At 46.0% G+C, this 19,236-nt stretch overlaps 1 protein-coding gene across 2 annotated transcripts in view; it reads left to right on the top strand.

Annotated features, from left to right (window-relative positions):
• ZFYVE26 (zinc finger FYVE-type containing 26) overlaps positions 1-19,236 on the top strand; it is a 40,327-nt gene that overhangs the window by 14,065 nt on the left and 7,026 nt on the right. The window contains exons 11-37 of one of the 2 annotated variants that reach the window (XM_078596104.1): positions 96-179; positions 324-380; positions 1,379-1,536; positions 2,144-2,336; positions 2,708-2,989; positions 3,452-3,562; positions 3,692-3,850; positions 4,209-4,433; positions 5,163-5,268; positions 5,725-6,016; positions 6,932-7,144; positions 7,451-7,697; positions 8,417-8,613; positions 9,478-9,582; positions 9,964-10,086; positions 10,512-10,688; positions 11,292-11,544; positions 12,210-12,293; positions 12,709-12,908; positions 13,432-13,571; positions 13,953-13,981; positions 15,044-15,177; positions 15,665-15,885; positions 16,415-16,562; positions 17,160-17,369; positions 18,379-18,597; positions 19,008-19,205. In XM_078596104.1, coding sequence (XP_078452230.1) covers positions 96-179; positions 324-380; positions 1,379-1,536; positions 2,144-2,336; positions 2,708-2,989; positions 3,452-3,562; positions 3,692-3,850; positions 4,209-4,433; positions 5,163-5,268; positions 5,725-6,016; positions 6,932-7,144; positions 7,451-7,697; positions 8,417-8,613; positions 9,478-9,582; positions 9,964-10,086; positions 10,512-10,688; positions 11,292-11,544; positions 12,210-12,293; positions 12,709-12,908; positions 13,432-13,571; positions 13,953-13,981; positions 15,044-15,177; positions 15,665-15,885; positions 16,415-16,562; positions 17,160-17,369; positions 18,379-18,597; positions 19,008-19,205 — 4,565 coding nt within the window. Of the gene's footprint in view, positions 1-95; positions 180-323; positions 381-1,378; positions 1,537-2,143; positions 2,337-2,707; positions 2,990-3,451; positions 3,563-3,691; positions 3,851-4,208; positions 4,434-5,162; positions 5,269-5,724; positions 6,017-6,931; positions 7,145-7,447; positions 7,698-8,416; positions 8,614-9,477; positions 9,583-9,963; positions 10,087-10,511; positions 10,689-11,291; positions 11,545-12,209; positions 12,294-12,708; positions 12,909-13,431; positions 13,572-13,952; positions 13,982-15,043; positions 15,178-15,664; positions 15,886-16,414; positions 16,563-17,159; positions 17,370-18,378; positions 18,598-19,007; positions 19,206-19,236 lie in introns of both variants that reach the window. The other variant, XM_078596103.1, reaches the window with a different exon arrangement.

The following is a 19,236-nucleotide window of genomic DNA, read 5'->3' as shown; positions in this document are numbered from 1 at the left end:
GATTAATGTCTTGAATATGAGCAAAGTGCTTCCTGTTTTTAACCCGTGCAGACCACTTATTTAGCTGCTTGATGTCATGTCACATGCATTCTAAGGTCCGCACAAAGGCCCTGATTTTACAAGAGAACTTAAAAGGAAAAGGTTTAAAGGCAAAAGGTCTACACAATCACAACATAAAGGTACAATACTTTGTTTTTTGTTTCTCACTGTTGTCAAGAGTTGTGCATTTCCAACTTTGTACAATAATATGGTATTGTGATGATGCAGGTTGCAATGATAAAATCCTCGTTTATTTCAATTTGATGTCTGTCCTTTTCCCCTAGAGTGGAGTGAATGCATAAAGGAGGCATGGAACAGTGACATTCCTACATCTGCCGCAGGTGCTCAACACAACCATCGCAGTGTCCTGTAACTCTACTTGCATTATGCAAGCGTCTTTGTGCGCCTTCATTGTAAAAACCCATCCCTTAATCGTACATTTAGACACCCTAAATCCAACTCGTGTTGTATTGCGTAAAATTAACAACATGTAATGTGCAGAATCTTACCTATACAGTGTGTAATATTTATTATGAGGCTATTGTTTGTTGAAAGATGTTTGTAAATTTTATGATTTTGGAAAGATAAACATTACAATGAAAGAGTAGTACACCTAAATAATTGACAAAAGGTCCTTTTACAAAATGAAATTTTGTCTTTTTTTTAGAGGGCTTTTACCTAACCTGGAGATGGGGTGGAACCATTGCATGGAATGATTAGCAATTGCGCTTTAGAGATGCATCTTGCCATATGGCTGAATTACACTATTTTTCAAATCATCGCCATACCACCGTTGGTCTATAAAAAAGATGGCCATCATGTGTCTTTTAACTTGAGAACTTAAGTAAATCCGTAATGAGCCCCAGTATTCACAGTATCCGTTTTGTGCACACAGTGGCAAGACAGTGCTACACGTGCTGCTGACGATATTTGTTTGCTCCTTTTTACTGGCCTTATGTAATATAAACCTATGACCAACATACCTGGAATGTGCCCAATCTCATCAGATCTTTGAAGCGAAGCAAGTTTCAGTCTGGAGAGTGCTTGAATAGATGACACAATGCATAACAGTTGTTATAGGTGGTGGGACTACATCGTTGGCAGCATAGAGCAGTGCAAACAAAGTTAATTGTTTTATGGCACCGTACTAATGCCGCTAAGTCTGTGCTCCCTCTACCCAACCGGCACTGACCAGCATGTTAAAGTATTGTCAACCCCCATGATCCACACGGCATGGGGGAGGCCATTACGCAGCAGTGGTTAACACAAAGGCTGTACACGTTTGTTGTAATGGAAGCGTAGCGTCACGGCTGTGACACCACGTCCCGCGTGTCTGCAGAGTGCAGCAGCGGGGGTTCGGAGCGGACCGGCCAGAGCAGACTGAATGAGCGATCATCATTGCGGCAAGAGAGCCGAATCATCCCACTCATGCTCACGCCACCAGAGTCGCTCCTCACTGCGTGCATCCTACAGGAGAACTATGCTCAGGCTCAACAGGTGCCGCAACTTGAATTTGCTCTCCATGGTTATTTTTATTATTCTCGTGCGACTGTTCGCACCTTATAAACCTCACCTCTCTGCCGTTTTGCCATTAACCATATTATCAAACGTCCCCTTTCCCACTTTATTTAAAACTATTCATCGTTAGCATGGGGGTTACAATGATCTCTAGAGAGCTTTGTGCAGCATGTCCCCACTGCTGCTCAATCTGCCCATCTTGTGTTTTTAGTGAATACATTTAGTTTATGTTATCTACGGAAAGGATTTGAACTCTGCTTGCTGGGTTCAAATTACAGTTCACAAACCACTGTCACCGCTGCACCCCAAATTCAGAGTCTTAACGATAAAATGTATTTGTATTTTTTGCTACATTGCAAACTTCACTGGTGGTTTAGTGGTAAAGTAAGCAGCTCTCAATCAGAAGGGAAAGGCTGGGGTTTGACTTAGTTCAGTATCTCTCTGGGCTCCATAAAACGTTATTAGGAGGTGAATAGTGGTTTAGCATAGACTTGCCCCTGCCATCAGTATGTGGATTTTTCGTCACTGGCTCAAGGCTGTAAACGGGAACAGAAAATAACTTTTAGACTTTTCAAATGGTTCGCAGGTGGTGGCCATGTTTGGACTCGGTTCGGCGCAGAGCCTCGATGAGCTGCGCTTTGCTGAGGAGTACGGGGCACGCGTGGCTGAGCTGCAGCGGCTGGAGGTCCAGGCCAAAGCTGTGCTGCCGGCCCGGCGCGTCCCCAGCCCCAATGAGCCACTCGACGTGCTGCAGTCCATTGCCACCGCTGCGGCTGCGGGTAAGCTAACCCAGTGTGTGCTGCCGAGGTATTCAGAAATCTTCCTGCGGCTTGTGATATGAACTTCAATTGGTATAAACAAGTAAGGTACACTAGACATGAGCCTTATGTACCTGGCACGCGACAACGATGCCTCAACTCATCGTCATAATCGGCCATGGTCAGTCCGCTGCTGAATGAAGCCTTGCTTAAGCTGCCACCATCATTACACATTTATTCTAATCTTTTGACTTTTTACTTGTGATTCTCTTTTATTTGTTTCATTTCATTTTCACGATTTTATATAGACCTAAATACATACGTGCAGACATTGGTTCCTCCCCATCCTCGGCAGTGGTACCCATTCCCATGAACGAATGGCCGTGTCTCAGGCGTGGCGTCCACGTCCGTGGTGGGCTCCGTCGAGCGGCTGATGACCCTCGTGCCGGACCACTTCCCTCTGCCCCCCGCGCTGGCCGAGGCGGCTGACGCGGGGGTCGGGGCCCCTGGCCGGGACGCGGCGCTGCTGAGACGGCGCCTCGCCGAGTGCCCGCCGCCCGCGCTGGTGGCGTTTGACCTGGCGTGCACACGCAGCACCAGCTGGAAGACATGTCGCACGCTCCTCGAGGTGGCGGAGAGGAGGCTGCTGGCGGGCACCATCGCCGAGAGCCGAGGTGCGTCGTCTGCTTTAGCGTGCCGCTCCTGAATGTATGTTGATGTATGTTGAATTTCTTTCGCACCCTACGTAGCCAACCGTGTTAATCAGAGGTGAGGGTGAAGGATAACAAACTATACACAATTGAAGTTCTAAAGAAATTCGTTTTAATCTAGATTTAAGACTACATAAGCTCCAATACCTTCCTAATATTGGAAGGAAGAGCGTTCCAGACACCCAAAGAAGGGCATCTGATAGTGAGTGAAGCGGTGACGGTCATGGTTCGATGGCTATCCAAAAGCCGCTGTGAGGCTGACCAGAGTTTGCATGATGGTTTAGGCTCCTTGACAAGATCAGCAAGGTATTATGGTTCATTTGTGGCAAGCACTTTGTGTATAATGTCCGCAGCATGGTGTCAGCAACGACTTTTGTGAACAATGCCGCATTGACGGTAATATGGAAACGCATGTTTTGTTTGAAGGCAAGAAAGGAGATCACAAAGCGAGCACAGGAACTTCCATTCGGGGATTTCCAACCTTCCTCAAGCAAGTCAGCAAAATAATCAACCACACGCAGCCATCAGGAGTCAGCGGTGCGTCCTTTGTTGGTTATTTTCACACCACATTCAACTTTTGTGTAATCGTGACCTCTGTGCACTCACCGGTAATATAAGTATGTATTTAATAGTTGAGCGGCTCAATTTGTGACATTTGTGCTTCAGATGATGCCGACCTCTCTTCACACTTCAACGTGAGTGTGTCTGAGCTGCTGCTGGCTCACCCCGGGCCCCTCTCCGCCGAGCACATGGAGACCCAACTCGTGGACAGGGCCCGTGCCGACTGCATGTTGCTGCGCATCTTTGAAGCTGTCAGCACTCAAAGTGTGTGCTCCTAAAAATTGTTCAAGAAAACTATGAAGGGGTTTTGGTGTACTTGGGCGTTTCTCTACCAGTAAAAAGCAAAGCCACTGGGACAATGTTAGAAAAATACATGAGTGGGATATCTCCTGTTATTTTTTCAATCCATAGCTTATGTGGCACGTATAGACAACATGCACTTCGTAATAGCTTTTCTGTAAATTGGCATGAACCTGTTTTAAATTGAATGTATTTTTACCGTTTGATCAAGAATACCAGATATGTTCGTATTCCATGAGCTGCTCGCCAAAATGCTCTCTTGCTGAGGCATTAACCCAGGCTGTGCTGGGTTGGCGTTGCCGTGCGTTGTGTGATGAGTCAGACGTGCAGGGCGACGTGGTCGCTCACCTGTTGAAGAACTGGGCCAAGGCGCCGTCGGGAGACAGCGAGTCTGTTCGCCATCTCATCAAGCAGCTGCTCAAGGTGATGGACCCGCAGGAGGTGCTCGGGCAACCCACGGAGCCGGCTCCTGCATACCTTCATCGGCTCTTCGACTACCTCAATGTTCTGTCCATGATCATCATCAGAAGCCAAGGCCGGGAGACAGGTACACCTAGCGTGTGCTTTTTTTTCTTTCTAAGAGATACGAAATCTTACATTTGCGTACATTGCTTTTGCTTAGTGTCTCAGTGATCTTTGCCAGCTTTGTAGCCTTTAATGATGTTAGCGAAGGTTGTGATGGCCCTAAAACCAGTGCATGTTTTATAGTGGTGCACACCTGTGATCCAATGCTTTTGAGGTATGGGATCACAGAAATGTTGTTAACTAAAGCCACTGGGATACGAGGTGGAGAAATTTGGCTTTGTGACTGTCATCTTCTTGTTTTCATGTGTTTTCTTTTTCAAGTTGCCAGGTTTTATTTTACTAACCCATGTAATATGTTAATCTTCCTGCTGTCTTACAGTCTGTGTCTATCACATGCTCACATTGGGGTTTTTTCCAATATACTTTATGCCAAACACATTCGTGCAAGTTATCAAACGTGTCAATGTAGGACACTCCTGAAAAAAAACTATTGAGACTCGGCGAGGTTTTCCTGGAGTTATTATTTTTTATTATCATTATTGCAAAATAAACACGCGTATGGACTTCAACTGTAATTTCAATGCAAACGAATACATTGCTCCGAATGCTGCTTTACGGTGTGTAGCCATTTCATGGACTGTGCATAGCTTTATCAGCACCCAAACTCAAACGGGTGATTCTGCTTCTGCATATCACATTCCACTGGTCACTTTGTTTTCAAAACAAATGCATGGATCTTTGTGTGTCTTAGATTCATCGGCCAATGTTAAACCCACAAACACACTGGTGCTGCTCCAGAAGAGGCCAGTGGATCTGCTGTCCCAGCTGTTGTTCGAAGAGCAGACACTGCCCAGCAGGTACATGTTACACTGGATGTTTACTGTAACAAAACAAAGTCTTGAATTGTACTGTCATTGATGTTGAAAAATGTCACTTCATATTAACTAATTTAAGTAAGAATATTATCAACCATTATTTATCCACTGCTGGATGAAGGCCTTCCCAATCCATCACAATCTTTCATGGTCCTGGGATGTAGCAATCCATCTTGCACCCACACACAGGTTGATTTCATGCTTCATCTTCATAGTGTGGATGTCCACTCTTGGCTGCAACTTTGCCATTAATCCTGACCACCAGCCTTCCAGCGACCTTTCCCTGCCCAAGCCAATGTAATAATATGTTATTTAAAAACTGTGTACATACAAAACACATCTGTTGTCTTTCCATCTACTGACTGCTGATAGAGGTTTTGTGTCCTTGTTTCTGCCTGTATGTGATAAAGCTGTATCTTTGCTGTGTGCAATTGTCAGACTCGAGGTGCTCATAAAGGAGGAGTGCCCCCCTCTCGCCCTCAACCTGAGGCGCGTCATCTTAGACTCCTGCTGCAGGCCCCTCCCACTGGGTGGAGCCTCGCCGAGGGTCGCCAATGCCACCTTGGCTGCCCAGTTGGAAGCCATGCTGCACGGAGCGGTGGCATCCTGCCTGCCTGCCCAACTCGAGCTGCTGCCTTTGAGCTCAGGCCAGAAAGCTGAAGACACGGGTGAATCCAGCCAGAGCGTCTGCCAGTATTCGCTCACCGCCGCGACGCTCGCCTATCTCAAGGTAATATATGCTGTGTGTTTGTACATGTACCGCACGTTTGTCAGCCCCGCTGCTAGATGAGGGCCTCTTTATGCCATGCAGTTTTTGTGGGGGTTATGTGACCGTCTGGCACTATGCTGGTCACTGGCTTGGTAAAGGTGGGGAGCATAGATGTTGGAGCATGGAGATGAAGCACATCAATGGATTTTGCTGCACTACTTCCGGTTGACATCATCAGGCATGGTCAATCCACTGCTGAATGAAGCTGCTACCTCTCGCAATTTTGCGATGTAACTGCCTAGTACCTTAATGGGAATTGTTGACGACTTTGTGCTAAAAATGTCTAAGAACATGATGCAGGCGCCCTCAAAGCATTTTGCACTGTGCCCTGACAAAAAGCTGGGAAGACCACCATCCCTCCTTTGCTCCATGCAACTGCATCGTGTGCCTTTTCCAGCCTGTCACTCCACGTATCACCTGCCTCTCGCTCCACACTTTGTATCCAGATCAGCATAGTTGGCTATGTACAGTGCAAAAGAAGTTAAACAAACGAGAGATATACAGCCTCCGAGAAGCAGTGAGAGAAAGAGAAAGAGCCAGAAAAAAGACAGCATGAAATAAATATCTGCTGTAGTAGGAAATAGTGTTCCCTGATCCAACTTTTTTCCTGCTCTAAAGTTCAGTTTTTATGGTCTCCTGAAGAAATCTAAGTTGAGGTTTCACTGTATTTTAGCGGTTACCAACCTATGGCCTTTGTATCACTACTGCAGTGGTCCACGGAACTGTCGCAGATTATTTGCATTTTTTCTGCACTGTGGTCTGAGAAAAATTGTGGGAACCATTGCTGTAATTGAATAACACTCCAAAATGTACAGACGCCCTCAAAGCATGTGCTTTTTGCTGCGTCGAGGCTCATGGTGACATTTTAACTGGCAGGAGGTGAGCCCCTTGCTTGCAATGGTGGCATGCTTGACCGGGGACAAGCGGCCAGGTGACAAGCGGAAAGAAAAGAAAAACAAGAAGGAGCGGCCCCTTGAGATCACGTCACTGCGCCGGGAACTCCAGCACCTGATGCTCAACGACTTTCCCGTTCTACACGAATATCTGAGCAGCACAGCCGCTCTGCTTGGGCACCCTCCCATCCTAGGGGTATTTGGCGGCACCACAATTCATACCCACATGAAACGGTTGAGAAAATGTGATGTAAGGTACTTTGAGTTGCTGAGGCATTTAAGCACCCTATAAATGCAAATTCTCATCCCTAAATTCTTCATGTGCCATATTCCTTCCCAATGTATCGTCATTAGCATCATCAGCTATGGTCAGTTCACTGCTGAATGAAGGTCACCATCTCTCACGATCTTGCGATATAATATCCTGTAATGCACCGATTATGTTTTTCTTTTAATTAAGCGAGTAACATATCTGAAAGCAGTTGTTGATTGACGCCAGCAGTTGGTGACAGAGGGACAGACGAAGGGCGAGGATCTCTGCGAGTGCTGGCCAGGCTGCGACTGCTGCCCCCTGCTGCTGTGCGGCCTGCACGATGAGCGGAGTGCGGCTGTGATTGCGCGAGCGTTCGAGGTGGCAATGTCAGCCCAAGACTGGGCTCGCGCGTTGAAGCTGCTCAACAGATTCGGGCGCGAGGACGCTGAGTGGGACCGCTTGAGAGACGCGCTTCTGTGCTGTGCTGCTGCAACAGGTACGGTACATGAAGCTGTCGGTGGAGTTTGCTTTTGAGGGCACAAGGTGCCGCTTGGAAATATTGACAATAGAAGGCGCGCACCACGGTGGCAAGACGTTAACTACCTCGCCTGGTATACAGGAGGTCGTGGGTTGGATTCCGACCCCGATGCCTCTATATTTGGAGTTTGTATGTTCTCCCTGTGGTCGTGTGGCTTATTCTCCGGGTCCTCAGTTTTTTCCCTGCACATGTAGAAACATGCATTTATAGTATTTGGCTGCAAGAAATTTCCACATGATAAGCCACTTCATCGGGCTATCATTTGTGGCCAGGTCGTTTCTGAAAATAGCTCTATAGCTCAGTGGGCCTTACCTGCTAAAATACAAAATAGTTTAAAATAGTTTAATAATGGGGAAAATGCATCCTCATCAGCTATGGTCAGTCGACTGCTTGATAAAGGTCTTCCAAAGCCATCACCATCTAAATCTTGTCATGTAACAATCCACACAACATCTGCTATACAAAGTAGATTTATTCACGCAGTGGGGGAGAGTGGTAGGCACAGGGTAAACTGTTGATGCAATTGTTCAATGTAGGATGACTTCTGAATTCACTTTGCTTTTTTCCACATGAACATTGACGTGGGACCGTCCAAAGAATGGAACTGCACCTTGCAAAACTTGTTTCACACTTAACCTTTTTTTCTCTCCGCACTGTTGAAAATGCCCACCATCCAGATAAAGAGGGCTGGCGATTCTTGCTGATGATGCGAGGGTCTGAGGTGCGTGCCCGGGTGGCCCTGTGGGGCCTGGAGCGCTGGCCGGCCGAGCAATGCCTCGACCTTCTGGAGCTGTGCATATCCCAAGGTGACACCGCTCCCCATCTCCAAGAGCAGCTCAAGCTCAAGCACCGCGAGATCACGCTCTACAGCACGGTACCCGAGCGTGTGTCGCCGCGCATGTTTCTACCGCTGGATGAGTGTTGTCAACTCTCGTGGGTCTTGCAGTGCGAAAGAGTTGCGATGTACAGCAACTTTTATGGCAGTTCGAAAATTTTGTCAGCCTCACAGTCAAAATGTTTAAGTCATCTTAATGATACATGCAGAGTGTGATATTGAAAGCGTCTGTAGTGTTGGAAAATGTGGCTTGTATATGCAACAAGGAAATGGTTTGACACACAAAACTGGATGCACCATCTCCATCCTAGCACGGAGTCTATTTGCCTGAGCACGTCCATCACCCAGGTATTTTACGAGCATTTCTCTGTAAACGATAAGTTATTTCTCCATAATATAGTTTTTTGTGGTTAGATCGCGTCAATATAAATGTGTCATTAAACCCGCCACCACCTGACACAGCCAATTAGTAAGGTTTGTCACGTAAGCAAAACATGCCAATTCGTTACGAGTACAGCACACTGGTGTGTTGGAGAGTAAACCCACAACATTTACAATTCGAGTACAACGTTTTTCCTGTAATTACAACTAACATTATCTGGTGACACCCAGAGTTGTGGATACATCCTCCTGTTTTGGTCTTAAATGTAATGTCACTTGTGAGCCTATCAGGGAAAAAGACCAGCCACTTATTGATTACCCGCAATTTTTAAATGATGACCCATCATCTAAAATGTACATCCAGAATTGTGGAACTGCCATTCAGTAAATTACAGAAAATGTTGGTGTGTGTTACTGCACTGGCTTCACCAGTCACTGTATTCTCTTGCTTGGGAGCTTGATTGCATTATTATGGCCTTGTCTAAAACCTGATCGTGATGTGCTTTGTCTATCATTGTTCAGATACAAAACTTCTCCATTCTTGAAAATTGCACAAGCTGGACCGATGTGGTGAAGGAATCAATTCAAGATCCTGCACGCGTTCTAGAGGGTCTGCTGAAAGTGAAGGTAACACACTCTTTACTTTTATCTAATTATTTTTTCCTCCCGAGGACGACCGCTTGTGTTGCGATCGAAAAGTCCTGATATATTTTATTTTTCTACCTACGTGACTTTACCGAAAGAACCAAAGCGTATACATTTATCTTTTGCATGCTTTAAAGGTATATCCACTTCATCACATAATATCATGCTTTTCTCTGCATTACGGTGCTCATTGCCGTTGTTGTTATCCTTGAAGATGTTGAGTGCAAAATACGGCTAGCCGGGTTTTATTGTACGTAATTTCTAGTAAATTAGCAATTTAATATTAGGATTTATATCACGTCTAATTGCAAGCAGATCTCGATTGCACATTACAGCCAGCATGGATGTGTATTGGTTCTGCAGAAGTTTGCAGTGTGCAGAGAGTGGGCCCAGCTCTACACTGTGGGAGCGGACTGTCTGCTGAAAATCGTTGAGGAGGAGGTGGCCCACTTACTGGAGAAGGGCGACACGGAGCATGCACAGCACGTGAGCCCTCACTCTAATCATACACAAGCAACACGCCTGCACGGAAAAATACATGCAGGCAATGCCTGTGCACTTGTGTGTGGTGTGTATTGAAGGGGGAGCGGTGGTGTAGCAGTTAGCATGCTGCGCAACGAACCTTACGACCAGAGTTAGATTCCTGCTCACGGCCAACACCATTGACGAATATCTGAAGCGGTCCTGGGTCTCTCCTGGGTCGCCTCGGCCTCAAATGAGTACCTGGTGCAATGTGGAAATGACGGCACTGGGGAGACAAAGGCGGTCAGGCGTTGTGCTGGCCACCCACCACCTCATGTGATGTGCCGGCCTTAATAGGGGCTCGCTAACAGCACTTGCCCTAACAGTTTAAGGCTAAGCAGGAGATTTGTGTCTTTGTGTATTGAACTGATGTAAGGTGTGGTTCACAGCTTCTGGAGTCTCTAGGAGAGGTGCAAACGTGCCAGAGCGTGTGCGAGCGGCTGCTGGAGCAGTTCCGCAGCGTGACGGCCAGTCACTTCCTGTCCGACTACCTGAGCACACACTTCCTGCCGTCAATGTCTCCCGAGCAGAGGAAGCTTACTCAAACCATCTGGATTGGGACACAGGTGAGGGCTTCATACGGTAGTTCATTCGTATAGAATTTATATTAGAGGCGTTTTTCAACCTGAAAATGGACTGATCATGACTGATATATTTTGATTCTAATAATTAATTAATGGCTTTGTCATATGATAAATCACCCGGAATGCGATCTCATCAGATCACGGAATCTAAGCGGGATTGAGCCTGCTGCAGGGCTACATTGTCAGCAGAGGGCAGTGCAGCGAAATCCATTGATGTATTCTAAAATGCTCCAACCTTTGTGGTCCCTGCCTTCACCAACCCACACTGACTGACCAGAATGTTGAGGTGTGGTCAAACAACCCCCATGACCCACATGGTGTCGGAGAGGCCTCATCTAGCAGTGGATTGATAAAAAGGCTGCATATGTACAATTTTGGTGGCTTTACCTCATGGACTTGTGACTTGATTGCCTAAGAAGAAAAAAACAAGCTAGTTCAGAGCTCGTAAATAATAGATCATGTCTTGAATCCAGAAAACATTGTTTGTGAACGCGGCTCAATTAAACGAACGTTCACACGAGTGTGTGCGTATACTATTGTGTGCACGCGTGTATCTTGCGCTCCGTCTGTTGGCTCTGTGTGCAGCTGTTGCTGGACCTGCCTCAGTCGGTGCACGTGCACTACCAGGAGCTGGTAAGTGCGCCTATGCTGCTGCTGGAGCAGCTGCTGATGAACATGCGCGTTAACTGGGCAGAGGGCGCCGTGCGGACCCTGCGCACGCTGCTCATAGGGAGGTTCGTGGACATCACGAGCGAGGATGTGGACGTGCTGCTCTCAACGTATGCTAGCAAGGCGTTGGAGTTCCCTTATGTGTCCCAACGATCCCGCAGTCGACAAGGCAAGTGCTGTCGCGCAAGAGCAACGATGCTCCCAATCAAGACTATCCCTCCCTGTGCCTCCCTCACCATGCGCCCAGTCACGCTTTCGTTCCTTTTCCCTTCTTGCTCCCCTTCATTGGAACAAACTCCCATTGCACATAAAACAATCATCTTCACTGACCTGCTAACATTCCGGACTTGAAACAACCCCATCTCTTCTCCCTTGTCCCTCCTACTGCTACTCCCTGCCTCCACTTCCCAGCTATGACCAGGCCAACCTTAACCCCTCCTTTTATCACTCCCACATGTTCTCCTGTTACCCTTACTACATCACCTCTTTTAGTAACCCCACACTTTATTTCAACCACTATTATCTTATATACAATTTTATAATTGTTGTAAAGCACCTTGGAATAAGGTGCTTTATAAACACATGTAAGATAAGATCACTTTGACATGCAAACAATTTCGATGGGGATAAATAAGCGTATTGTTTTTTCTCTTTATTGTAGAGACGTGTGAAAATTGACAATGTTGGAAACAAGATGAATTCCGTTGCCATAGAATATTCCTAACATAGTGATAAAATGAATGCACTTACCTTTGTGTCATGATGCCAGCACAACATGGATACTTGCCCACGCTGCCATCTCACAAGCCCTTGTAAATGTCTTCCTGTCTTTAGACTCAAATGGCAGCACACCTGACTCTGGAATGTCCAAATTTGGAAGCTCCCCTGAGGCCACCAAGTCTGGTTCCCAAGCCTCAGGTAATATGGTACCTTATTGCATTTAGTTTTTGTTATGGCATTTTCAACATGGTGTGGGCGGAAAAAGGCAGTGTAGCAAAAATAAATTGTTGTACTATACATCTATACTCCCTACCTTCACAAATCATTTCTGACCGGCATGGTGAAATAATGTAAAACAACCCCCACAACCTGCATAGCGAGGTCCTCGTCATGCTAAATTGAAAAATGGGCTGTAAATATATGTGTACAAACCATTTTTCATATCACCAATCTTGTCATTTCATCACTTGATTATTGTGCAATTTCCTTGTTATTTTTCACGTCAAAGGCATAAAAAGGCAAGCGCGTTCAATGACGAAATACGCGACCAAGTACATTTTTCGTCATTACAAACATGCCCAATTTGATTTTGACGTCTGCTCTCTCACCACAGATAAAGACGGGTCGAGTCCAGATGGCTCTGTGGGTTCCATTCCTGGCCCACGGACTTCCACGCCTGTGGAGAGGAGAGCCAGCCGTGCAGTACGGACTAACAGTTGGTCTCCACCGGCCACCGTCCCTACCAAGAACGATTGGGTGCTGGACGAGAAGGCTCGCGTGTGCATGGCTTGCCAGCAAGAGACCTTCAGCATGGTACGGGGCGGATTACTGGTGCTTATCGTTGTCGACATTGGCTATGGGTTTTGGTAATCAAGCAGTGAGGAATAAACATAAATGAGATATTCAGTAGATGTATTTCAATACATATGTTCTGTAGTTTAGTCGTGGTTTTGGTTTGGCGTGCCCATTTGGTTTTGAGGGCTTCTTTTGTTCAATGCAAACTTGTAGCATTTGAGTTTGATCTCTGACCTTTCAGCAAGTCTTCACCACTTTGCACAAGCTCAAAGATAACATGGCCTGCGAACTGGCAACCAAACTTTGGTTCTTGGTTTTGGCTAACATCAGTGGCAAGTTATATTTGGACTAGTCTTGGCCCCCAGCACCTTCACCAACCCCCCACACTAGCCAATGTGGTGAAGTTTGGCCAATCAGGTCTCCATGACTGGCATGGAGAAGCTGTCGTTAAGCAGTGGATTGACCAAGGCCTGTAAAGACATATATATATTTAATTGCTATTATGGCTTCAAAGCACTGGTTCGATTTTGTCTCTTTGCAGTTCAACAGGCGGCACCACTGTCGCCGCTGTGGCCGTGTGGTGTGCACCAGCTGTTCCAGCAGGACCATGGTGGTGGACACCTACAACTCGGGGCCTGTGCGTGTCTGCTCACAGTGCTACGACTACTTCCAAAGTGATGGGTACGGCCTCCCACTCTCTCGTAGGCCCTTTTACTTGCACGTGTATATCGCATTACAACACTTTGCAAGGCAACATTTTGCGGTCGGGTCGATTAACTTGTACATTTTAGCCGGGCGGTGGTGGCGCCACTTGCTTGGAAATCCAGCACTGGAGGTGAGGGTTGGCGGATCGCACAAATGTTTAAAAACTCCCTTCCCGTGGACGTCAGGGTTTCATACCCTGGCTTGCCAGGAGAAGGCAGTACAGCTAAAATTCGCACTGCACTTGTTTCGTCTGTATGGGATAGATTTTCACCCTGCCTTTGTTTTTGGATCTATAGAGGGCTGTTTGGTACTTTTATATTTAACAAGCATCTTTTGTCTTGTGTGTTTGTTTTACAGACCTACTGAAGGTGAATCTCCAATAGAAGGTATCTTAATGTTCAATAAATAAATATGTTAATAATCTTGATTTTAAGCTTTCGTGACTCCAGGAATCCATACTCTTCGGTTATTTCGTTACATAACTTTACCGACAGAACCAAAGAGTAAATATGTTAATAGTTATGTACAATATATTGATAACACATAAAGCAGTCACTAAAAAGTGTTGATTTTACTGCATAGTATCTCCCTGCTCAGTGATTCACTCATAATCAAGTTAATTTCAAACAGAAATATTTGTGTGACTTGCTCCATATAGTGGTAATCAACAGGTCATCAATCACAAAACACTAAAAAATTTCAGTGAAAAGAGTGATTTGTGAGCAAGATGATGCATTGTTACCCTTAACTTGGCTCGGTTCTGGATCCGAAGCCTTTGGGGGATCGAACACACTCGCCTGCAAGGTTGTAAAGTGGCCAGGAGATGGCAGGAGGTGACAATGAGTATGTGAGTGTTATTCACTCATTCGTTCGTTCCTCGGTTCGCTTGTCTTAGTGAGGGTCGCAGCGGCAGCATGTTGAGTAGGGAAGTCCAGACCTCCCTTTCCCAGGTTAGCTGATCGACAGTCCTGCCAGCGTGTGTCCTAGGCCGGCCCCGGGGTCTTCGCCCAGTGAGACGTGCCCAGTAGAGTTCCAGGGGGAATCTACCAGGGGATATCCTGACCAGATGCCCGAACCACCTCAACTGGCTCCTCTCGATCCAGAGGGGAGCAGTGGCTCGACTCTGAGGCTCTCCCGCATTACCGAGCTTCTCACCCGATCACGGAGAGTGAGCCCGGCAACCCTGCGGAGGAACCTCATTTTGGCCCCGTGTTCCCGCGATTTCATCCTTTTGGTCATTACCCAAAGTTATTCTCTCACGTGTTGTGAATTTTCTCCAGGTATTCCGATTTCCTCCAACATTGAAATCAAATGTAAAAAAAACTATATGATTAAACTTCCCAACATATGGTCTTCCTTAAATAAAGCCTAAAGACACCCATTGGGGCTTTGTCATATAAATAAAATTCATTATTGTTATTAAAGTGCACCACGATTGTTGTCTGCAGGTGAACCGGGGCAGGAGGAGGTGGCAGACTCGCCACTCCAGATTGTTCTGCAAGCGGGAGAGGACAATGTGTGGTCTATGTCCTTGAATACCTCAACCAGTCAGCGCATTCGTGAGGAATTCTACTACGATCAGGTACCCCTGCCACTGTTTTTAGCTCTTGATTCACATTGTGTTTCTTTCAAGCTTTCTGACAAATAATTTTACTTCTTAATATGGAAAAGAGGCAGTTTTGTCGTGGTATAAATACAATTATCCAATCCACTAGGCGTAACGGTGTAGGTGTTTGTGTATGTGTGCTGAAAATCATTCCTCTGTGTTTTTAGGTTGTACCGCCTATTTTTTCCGCTTGATGTCCAATGTTTTCCTCCACGGGCTGAGAGCTTCTTAGAATTTAGTTCCAGAAGAAGCTTCCAGCAGGTGGAGCTAAACATCAGACATAGTGCCGAACAACACGCAGTACAACCCGAAAACACATCGGGGGGGGGGGGGGGTCCTTTGCTTGCCGACTTCCCACTCCACCATTGATCGACTCTTGCCCACAGCTATATTGTAGTGTAAAGGATAATTCTAGCCTTGCTCGTCTTGTTAATGGGACGGTAACGTTGTGCCCGTGGCCCAGGCGCCCAGCGCGTCGCTGTGTGTGGCCCTGCTGAAGCTGCACAGCAACGTGGTGCAGTGCAGCCACCAGTTGATCGAACACTGCCGCGAGCTGTCGCTCACACTCAATGAGCCCGAGGTGGACAGCGTCCTTGTCATCGGCATCATGCGCAACCTGCTCTTCAACGCCAAGATGATGTTCTCCTCCGCTGGCCACAGCCAGGACCTCGGCGTCTGTGACAGGTCCGTGGTTTAATGTCCTGTCTCGTTTACATGCTTGCAGTGCAGCAGAAGGATTTTTATTTAAATTATAACACAATTTGCTCCACAACAGCAAGATTAGTTTTAGTCTTTCCATTAAGCAATGGTGCTTCCATATAGCAATTGCCCATAGTGTATATACTTAATGAAGGCACGATGTATGAATATGGAATCGATTTACATGTATAGCCTGTTTATCAATCCACTGCTGCATGAAGACTCCTTATAACTTGTCAGCAGGTTGACCATACTATACTTCTCCATGCTGGTTAGTGCGGTTTGGTGAATGCGGGTAGTATAAAGACATACGGTACAGCAATGGTTGCACCTGATGATTTGCTAGTCAAGCACCAAGCAGGCTTAAATCTGCTTAGCTTCCAAGATCTGATGATGTTAGGTGCATCTTGGGCAATTTGGTCGTGTGCATGAAATTGATGTCAAGGGGTTATAGCGGAGGCCTTGGTGGTGACTTGTGGATGTGTACGTGCCGTCTCGCGCGCTGTTTTCACAGCTACATAAGCCGCGTTGACGTGCTGAAGATCCTGGTGTCGGCAAGCTACCGGCTCATCCCGTCCCTGTACGACATCTTGCGTCCCAGCGCCGTCACGAGACTGCGCGATCAGCTGATCCAGGACGAGCGATACCTCCTCGCGATCGAGGTCAGTCCTAAACAACAACCCTTCCGTGGCAAGCGCTCTTGTCTGAGCAAAGTATGGATTTTAAACTACGTGAAATGATATTTCAGCCTTAAAACTGATCAGCCGTGTATCTTGATCATCAGATGTTTTATAATGCAAATAGTCGTTTGTTTAAATTTTAATACAGAAAGTCACATTTCAAATACTTCACATTTTGTTTTGTTTTTTCATTGAACTTGACTTGCATAAAATTATGACTCTTTGAAGAAAGTAAACTAACATTACGCATAAAACCTGCTTGTTAGAGTAAATATGTTTATTTAAGCCAGCACGGTTGGCCATGTACGGTGCGAAAGAAGTTTAACATACATATAGCATGTAACACAAAGGCTTATATTTGGAGATGTGGAATTGAGTTCTGCATATATTCACGATTTAACAAATGCCATTTTTACTATGGCACGCTTAGCTTTGTGGCTTTCAAACCCCAGCTTACTATAACAATGGCGAAACAATATTTAGCCTGCAGTGTGACGCTTGTTACTTTATAGTCCCGTTCCTAAAGCTCTGTGATAAATGCATCGAACATGCGTGCCAAACCATGCTGTGCCATTGCAGGTTTCGACCAAGTGTGGGCTGGACACGAGCGGGGTGTGGAGTTTCTGGGGCATGGCTTGCATGCGTGCGGGCTGCCTCTCCTCGGCTCGGGAGAAGTTTTCCCGTTGCATGAGGCCACCGCCAGACCTGAACCAAACGTCGATGGGTTCCATTGTCCTGCAGGAAGTTGTGCAACACCTGGAGAGCACCATGCCGGGCAGTCTGTCGATGGTGGGCAAAAAGTTATTTCTGTCGCTTTGTTTTTGACTGCAAGGATTCATACTCTTAGGTTTTTTTCGGTGAAGTCACGTAGGTAAAAAATTAAATTAAAGTTAATAAAAGTAATAATGGAAATAAAATGAAATAATAAATCACGACGTTTCGGAGGCAACACAAGTCTCCGTCATCAGGTGGGACCGTTACAGCTAAAATTACTGCATTAAGTGATTTATTATTTTATTTCCATTATTACTTTTATTTACTTTTAATTTTATTTTTTACCTTTGTCATTTATGCTCCGTTCTATATGGAGGCAACCTGCCCGAGCCCACTTGCGCTGCAGGGAATTTATGTTTTTGATCATTTCAATTCCTCATGTGTGAAAGTTGTTTTAGGTTTTTTCATTATTTCTCTTTGTTTTTTTAATGCCATTTTTGTAACCTAGGTCAGTCTTGTAAATGAGACTATCCTGGTCTCTTTAGTTCTCACTTGGGTAAACAAAATATACTTAACTTGAAGTCCCCCATCACAATGAATCCGAAATGACCACATCTCTCCACTCAGTTCCACATGAATGTAAACATTGCGCTCCATTATCTTGAAGTATATTATTGGTCCTGTTAGCTCCATCTTATAAGTAACATTTCTATATAAATGCCAATTCACATACTGTGATTGAGTATAACTGTTATATGTTAATAAAAAAGCTAATTATTTGGGTTACTTTTGCAATTTTTACACCACAGCATTCGCCTATAGCTGTTACTTTCCCACAGGGTCGTGGACGACTGTCATTTTCATGGGCAAAGGATAAACCTACTACGTAATTTTTGATAAGCTGTAGCAAACAGCTACAAAGAATGTGGCTAAACCCAAAAAGGAAGTGTGAAATCACACGTGTACGTTTGAGAATACAAATTTTACAAGACTCGTACAATATACAGATGTATATTGTTGATCATTCTGGGCGTTGGTAACATTGATGTTTGGCGCAACGTTGTGAATACCGGCTGTTGGGCAGGACGACGACGTGCTGGCTTCGCTCAACGAGCTGGAGTTGCTGCTGAAGGTGGAGGGCTCTCCCGTGGCTGCGCCGCATTCTCCCAAAGCCCCGCCGCGGGACACGCGGCTAGAGGAGTGCCTCTTTTACCTGCAGCATTACGGGACGTACCTGTCGCTCGTCAGCTTCTACGGTCGACACGGCCGTTACCACGAAGCCCTCACCTTTCTGCTCGAAAAGGTGCTCGTTGTTTTTAATTTGCGTTTATACAGATAGTTTGTGTTTGGTGTTCATGGGTTAGATTTTCTACGCCTGGTTTACTTTGAAACTCTGACAATGTCAGAGCTAATAATGTTTCGGGTTACCCTCAATCTGCCCCCCTCTCCCGTGTATCCTCACCCCAACTCCCCCTGGCTCAAATCCCTTCAGTGCTTCTTGTTTCGCCTTCCCTAGTAATGTTCCTCGCTCACAAAGCAGATGTTGTATTTAGATACCAATTAAATTTCAGTTGTAATTGTTAACAATAGTTTCTTGCAGTATTAAAATCGTCAACGATATAATCAGGTGGCTGTTTAATTCTTGCTCACAGTTTCTTCCAGGATTCCTGTGTGCAGCACACATGAGATATGTGGCTTCTGCTCTTTATACAGAACTGCGCAGAGCACGTGTTTGTAGAGGGCCTGTTCGTGCCATGCCTGGGCAAGGGCCAGCTTGATGTGCTGGAGAAGCATCTGGAGGAGCTGGATCCCAGTCTGCAGCGCTGGAGAAAATACCTCATCGCGGCCTGCAAATCTATGGACAACAAAAACATGCCCAATGTGCTCTATGCCCTGCAGTGCTTCATGAAGGTGGGCCCTCAATTTGATTTGTGTCTCCATG

Source organism: Lampetra planeri, chromosome 7, assembly GCF_965212315.1.
Source record: "Lampetra planeri chromosome 7, kcLamPlan1.2.h2, whole genome shotgun sequence".
In the NCBI taxonomy this organism is placed as follows: Eukaryota; Metazoa; Chordata; class Hyperoartia; order Petromyzontiformes; family Petromyzontidae; genus Lampetra; species Lampetra planeri.
The sequence above is the reverse complement of the archived record's forward strand: the minus strand, read 5'-3'. Positions and strand labels throughout refer to the sequence as shown.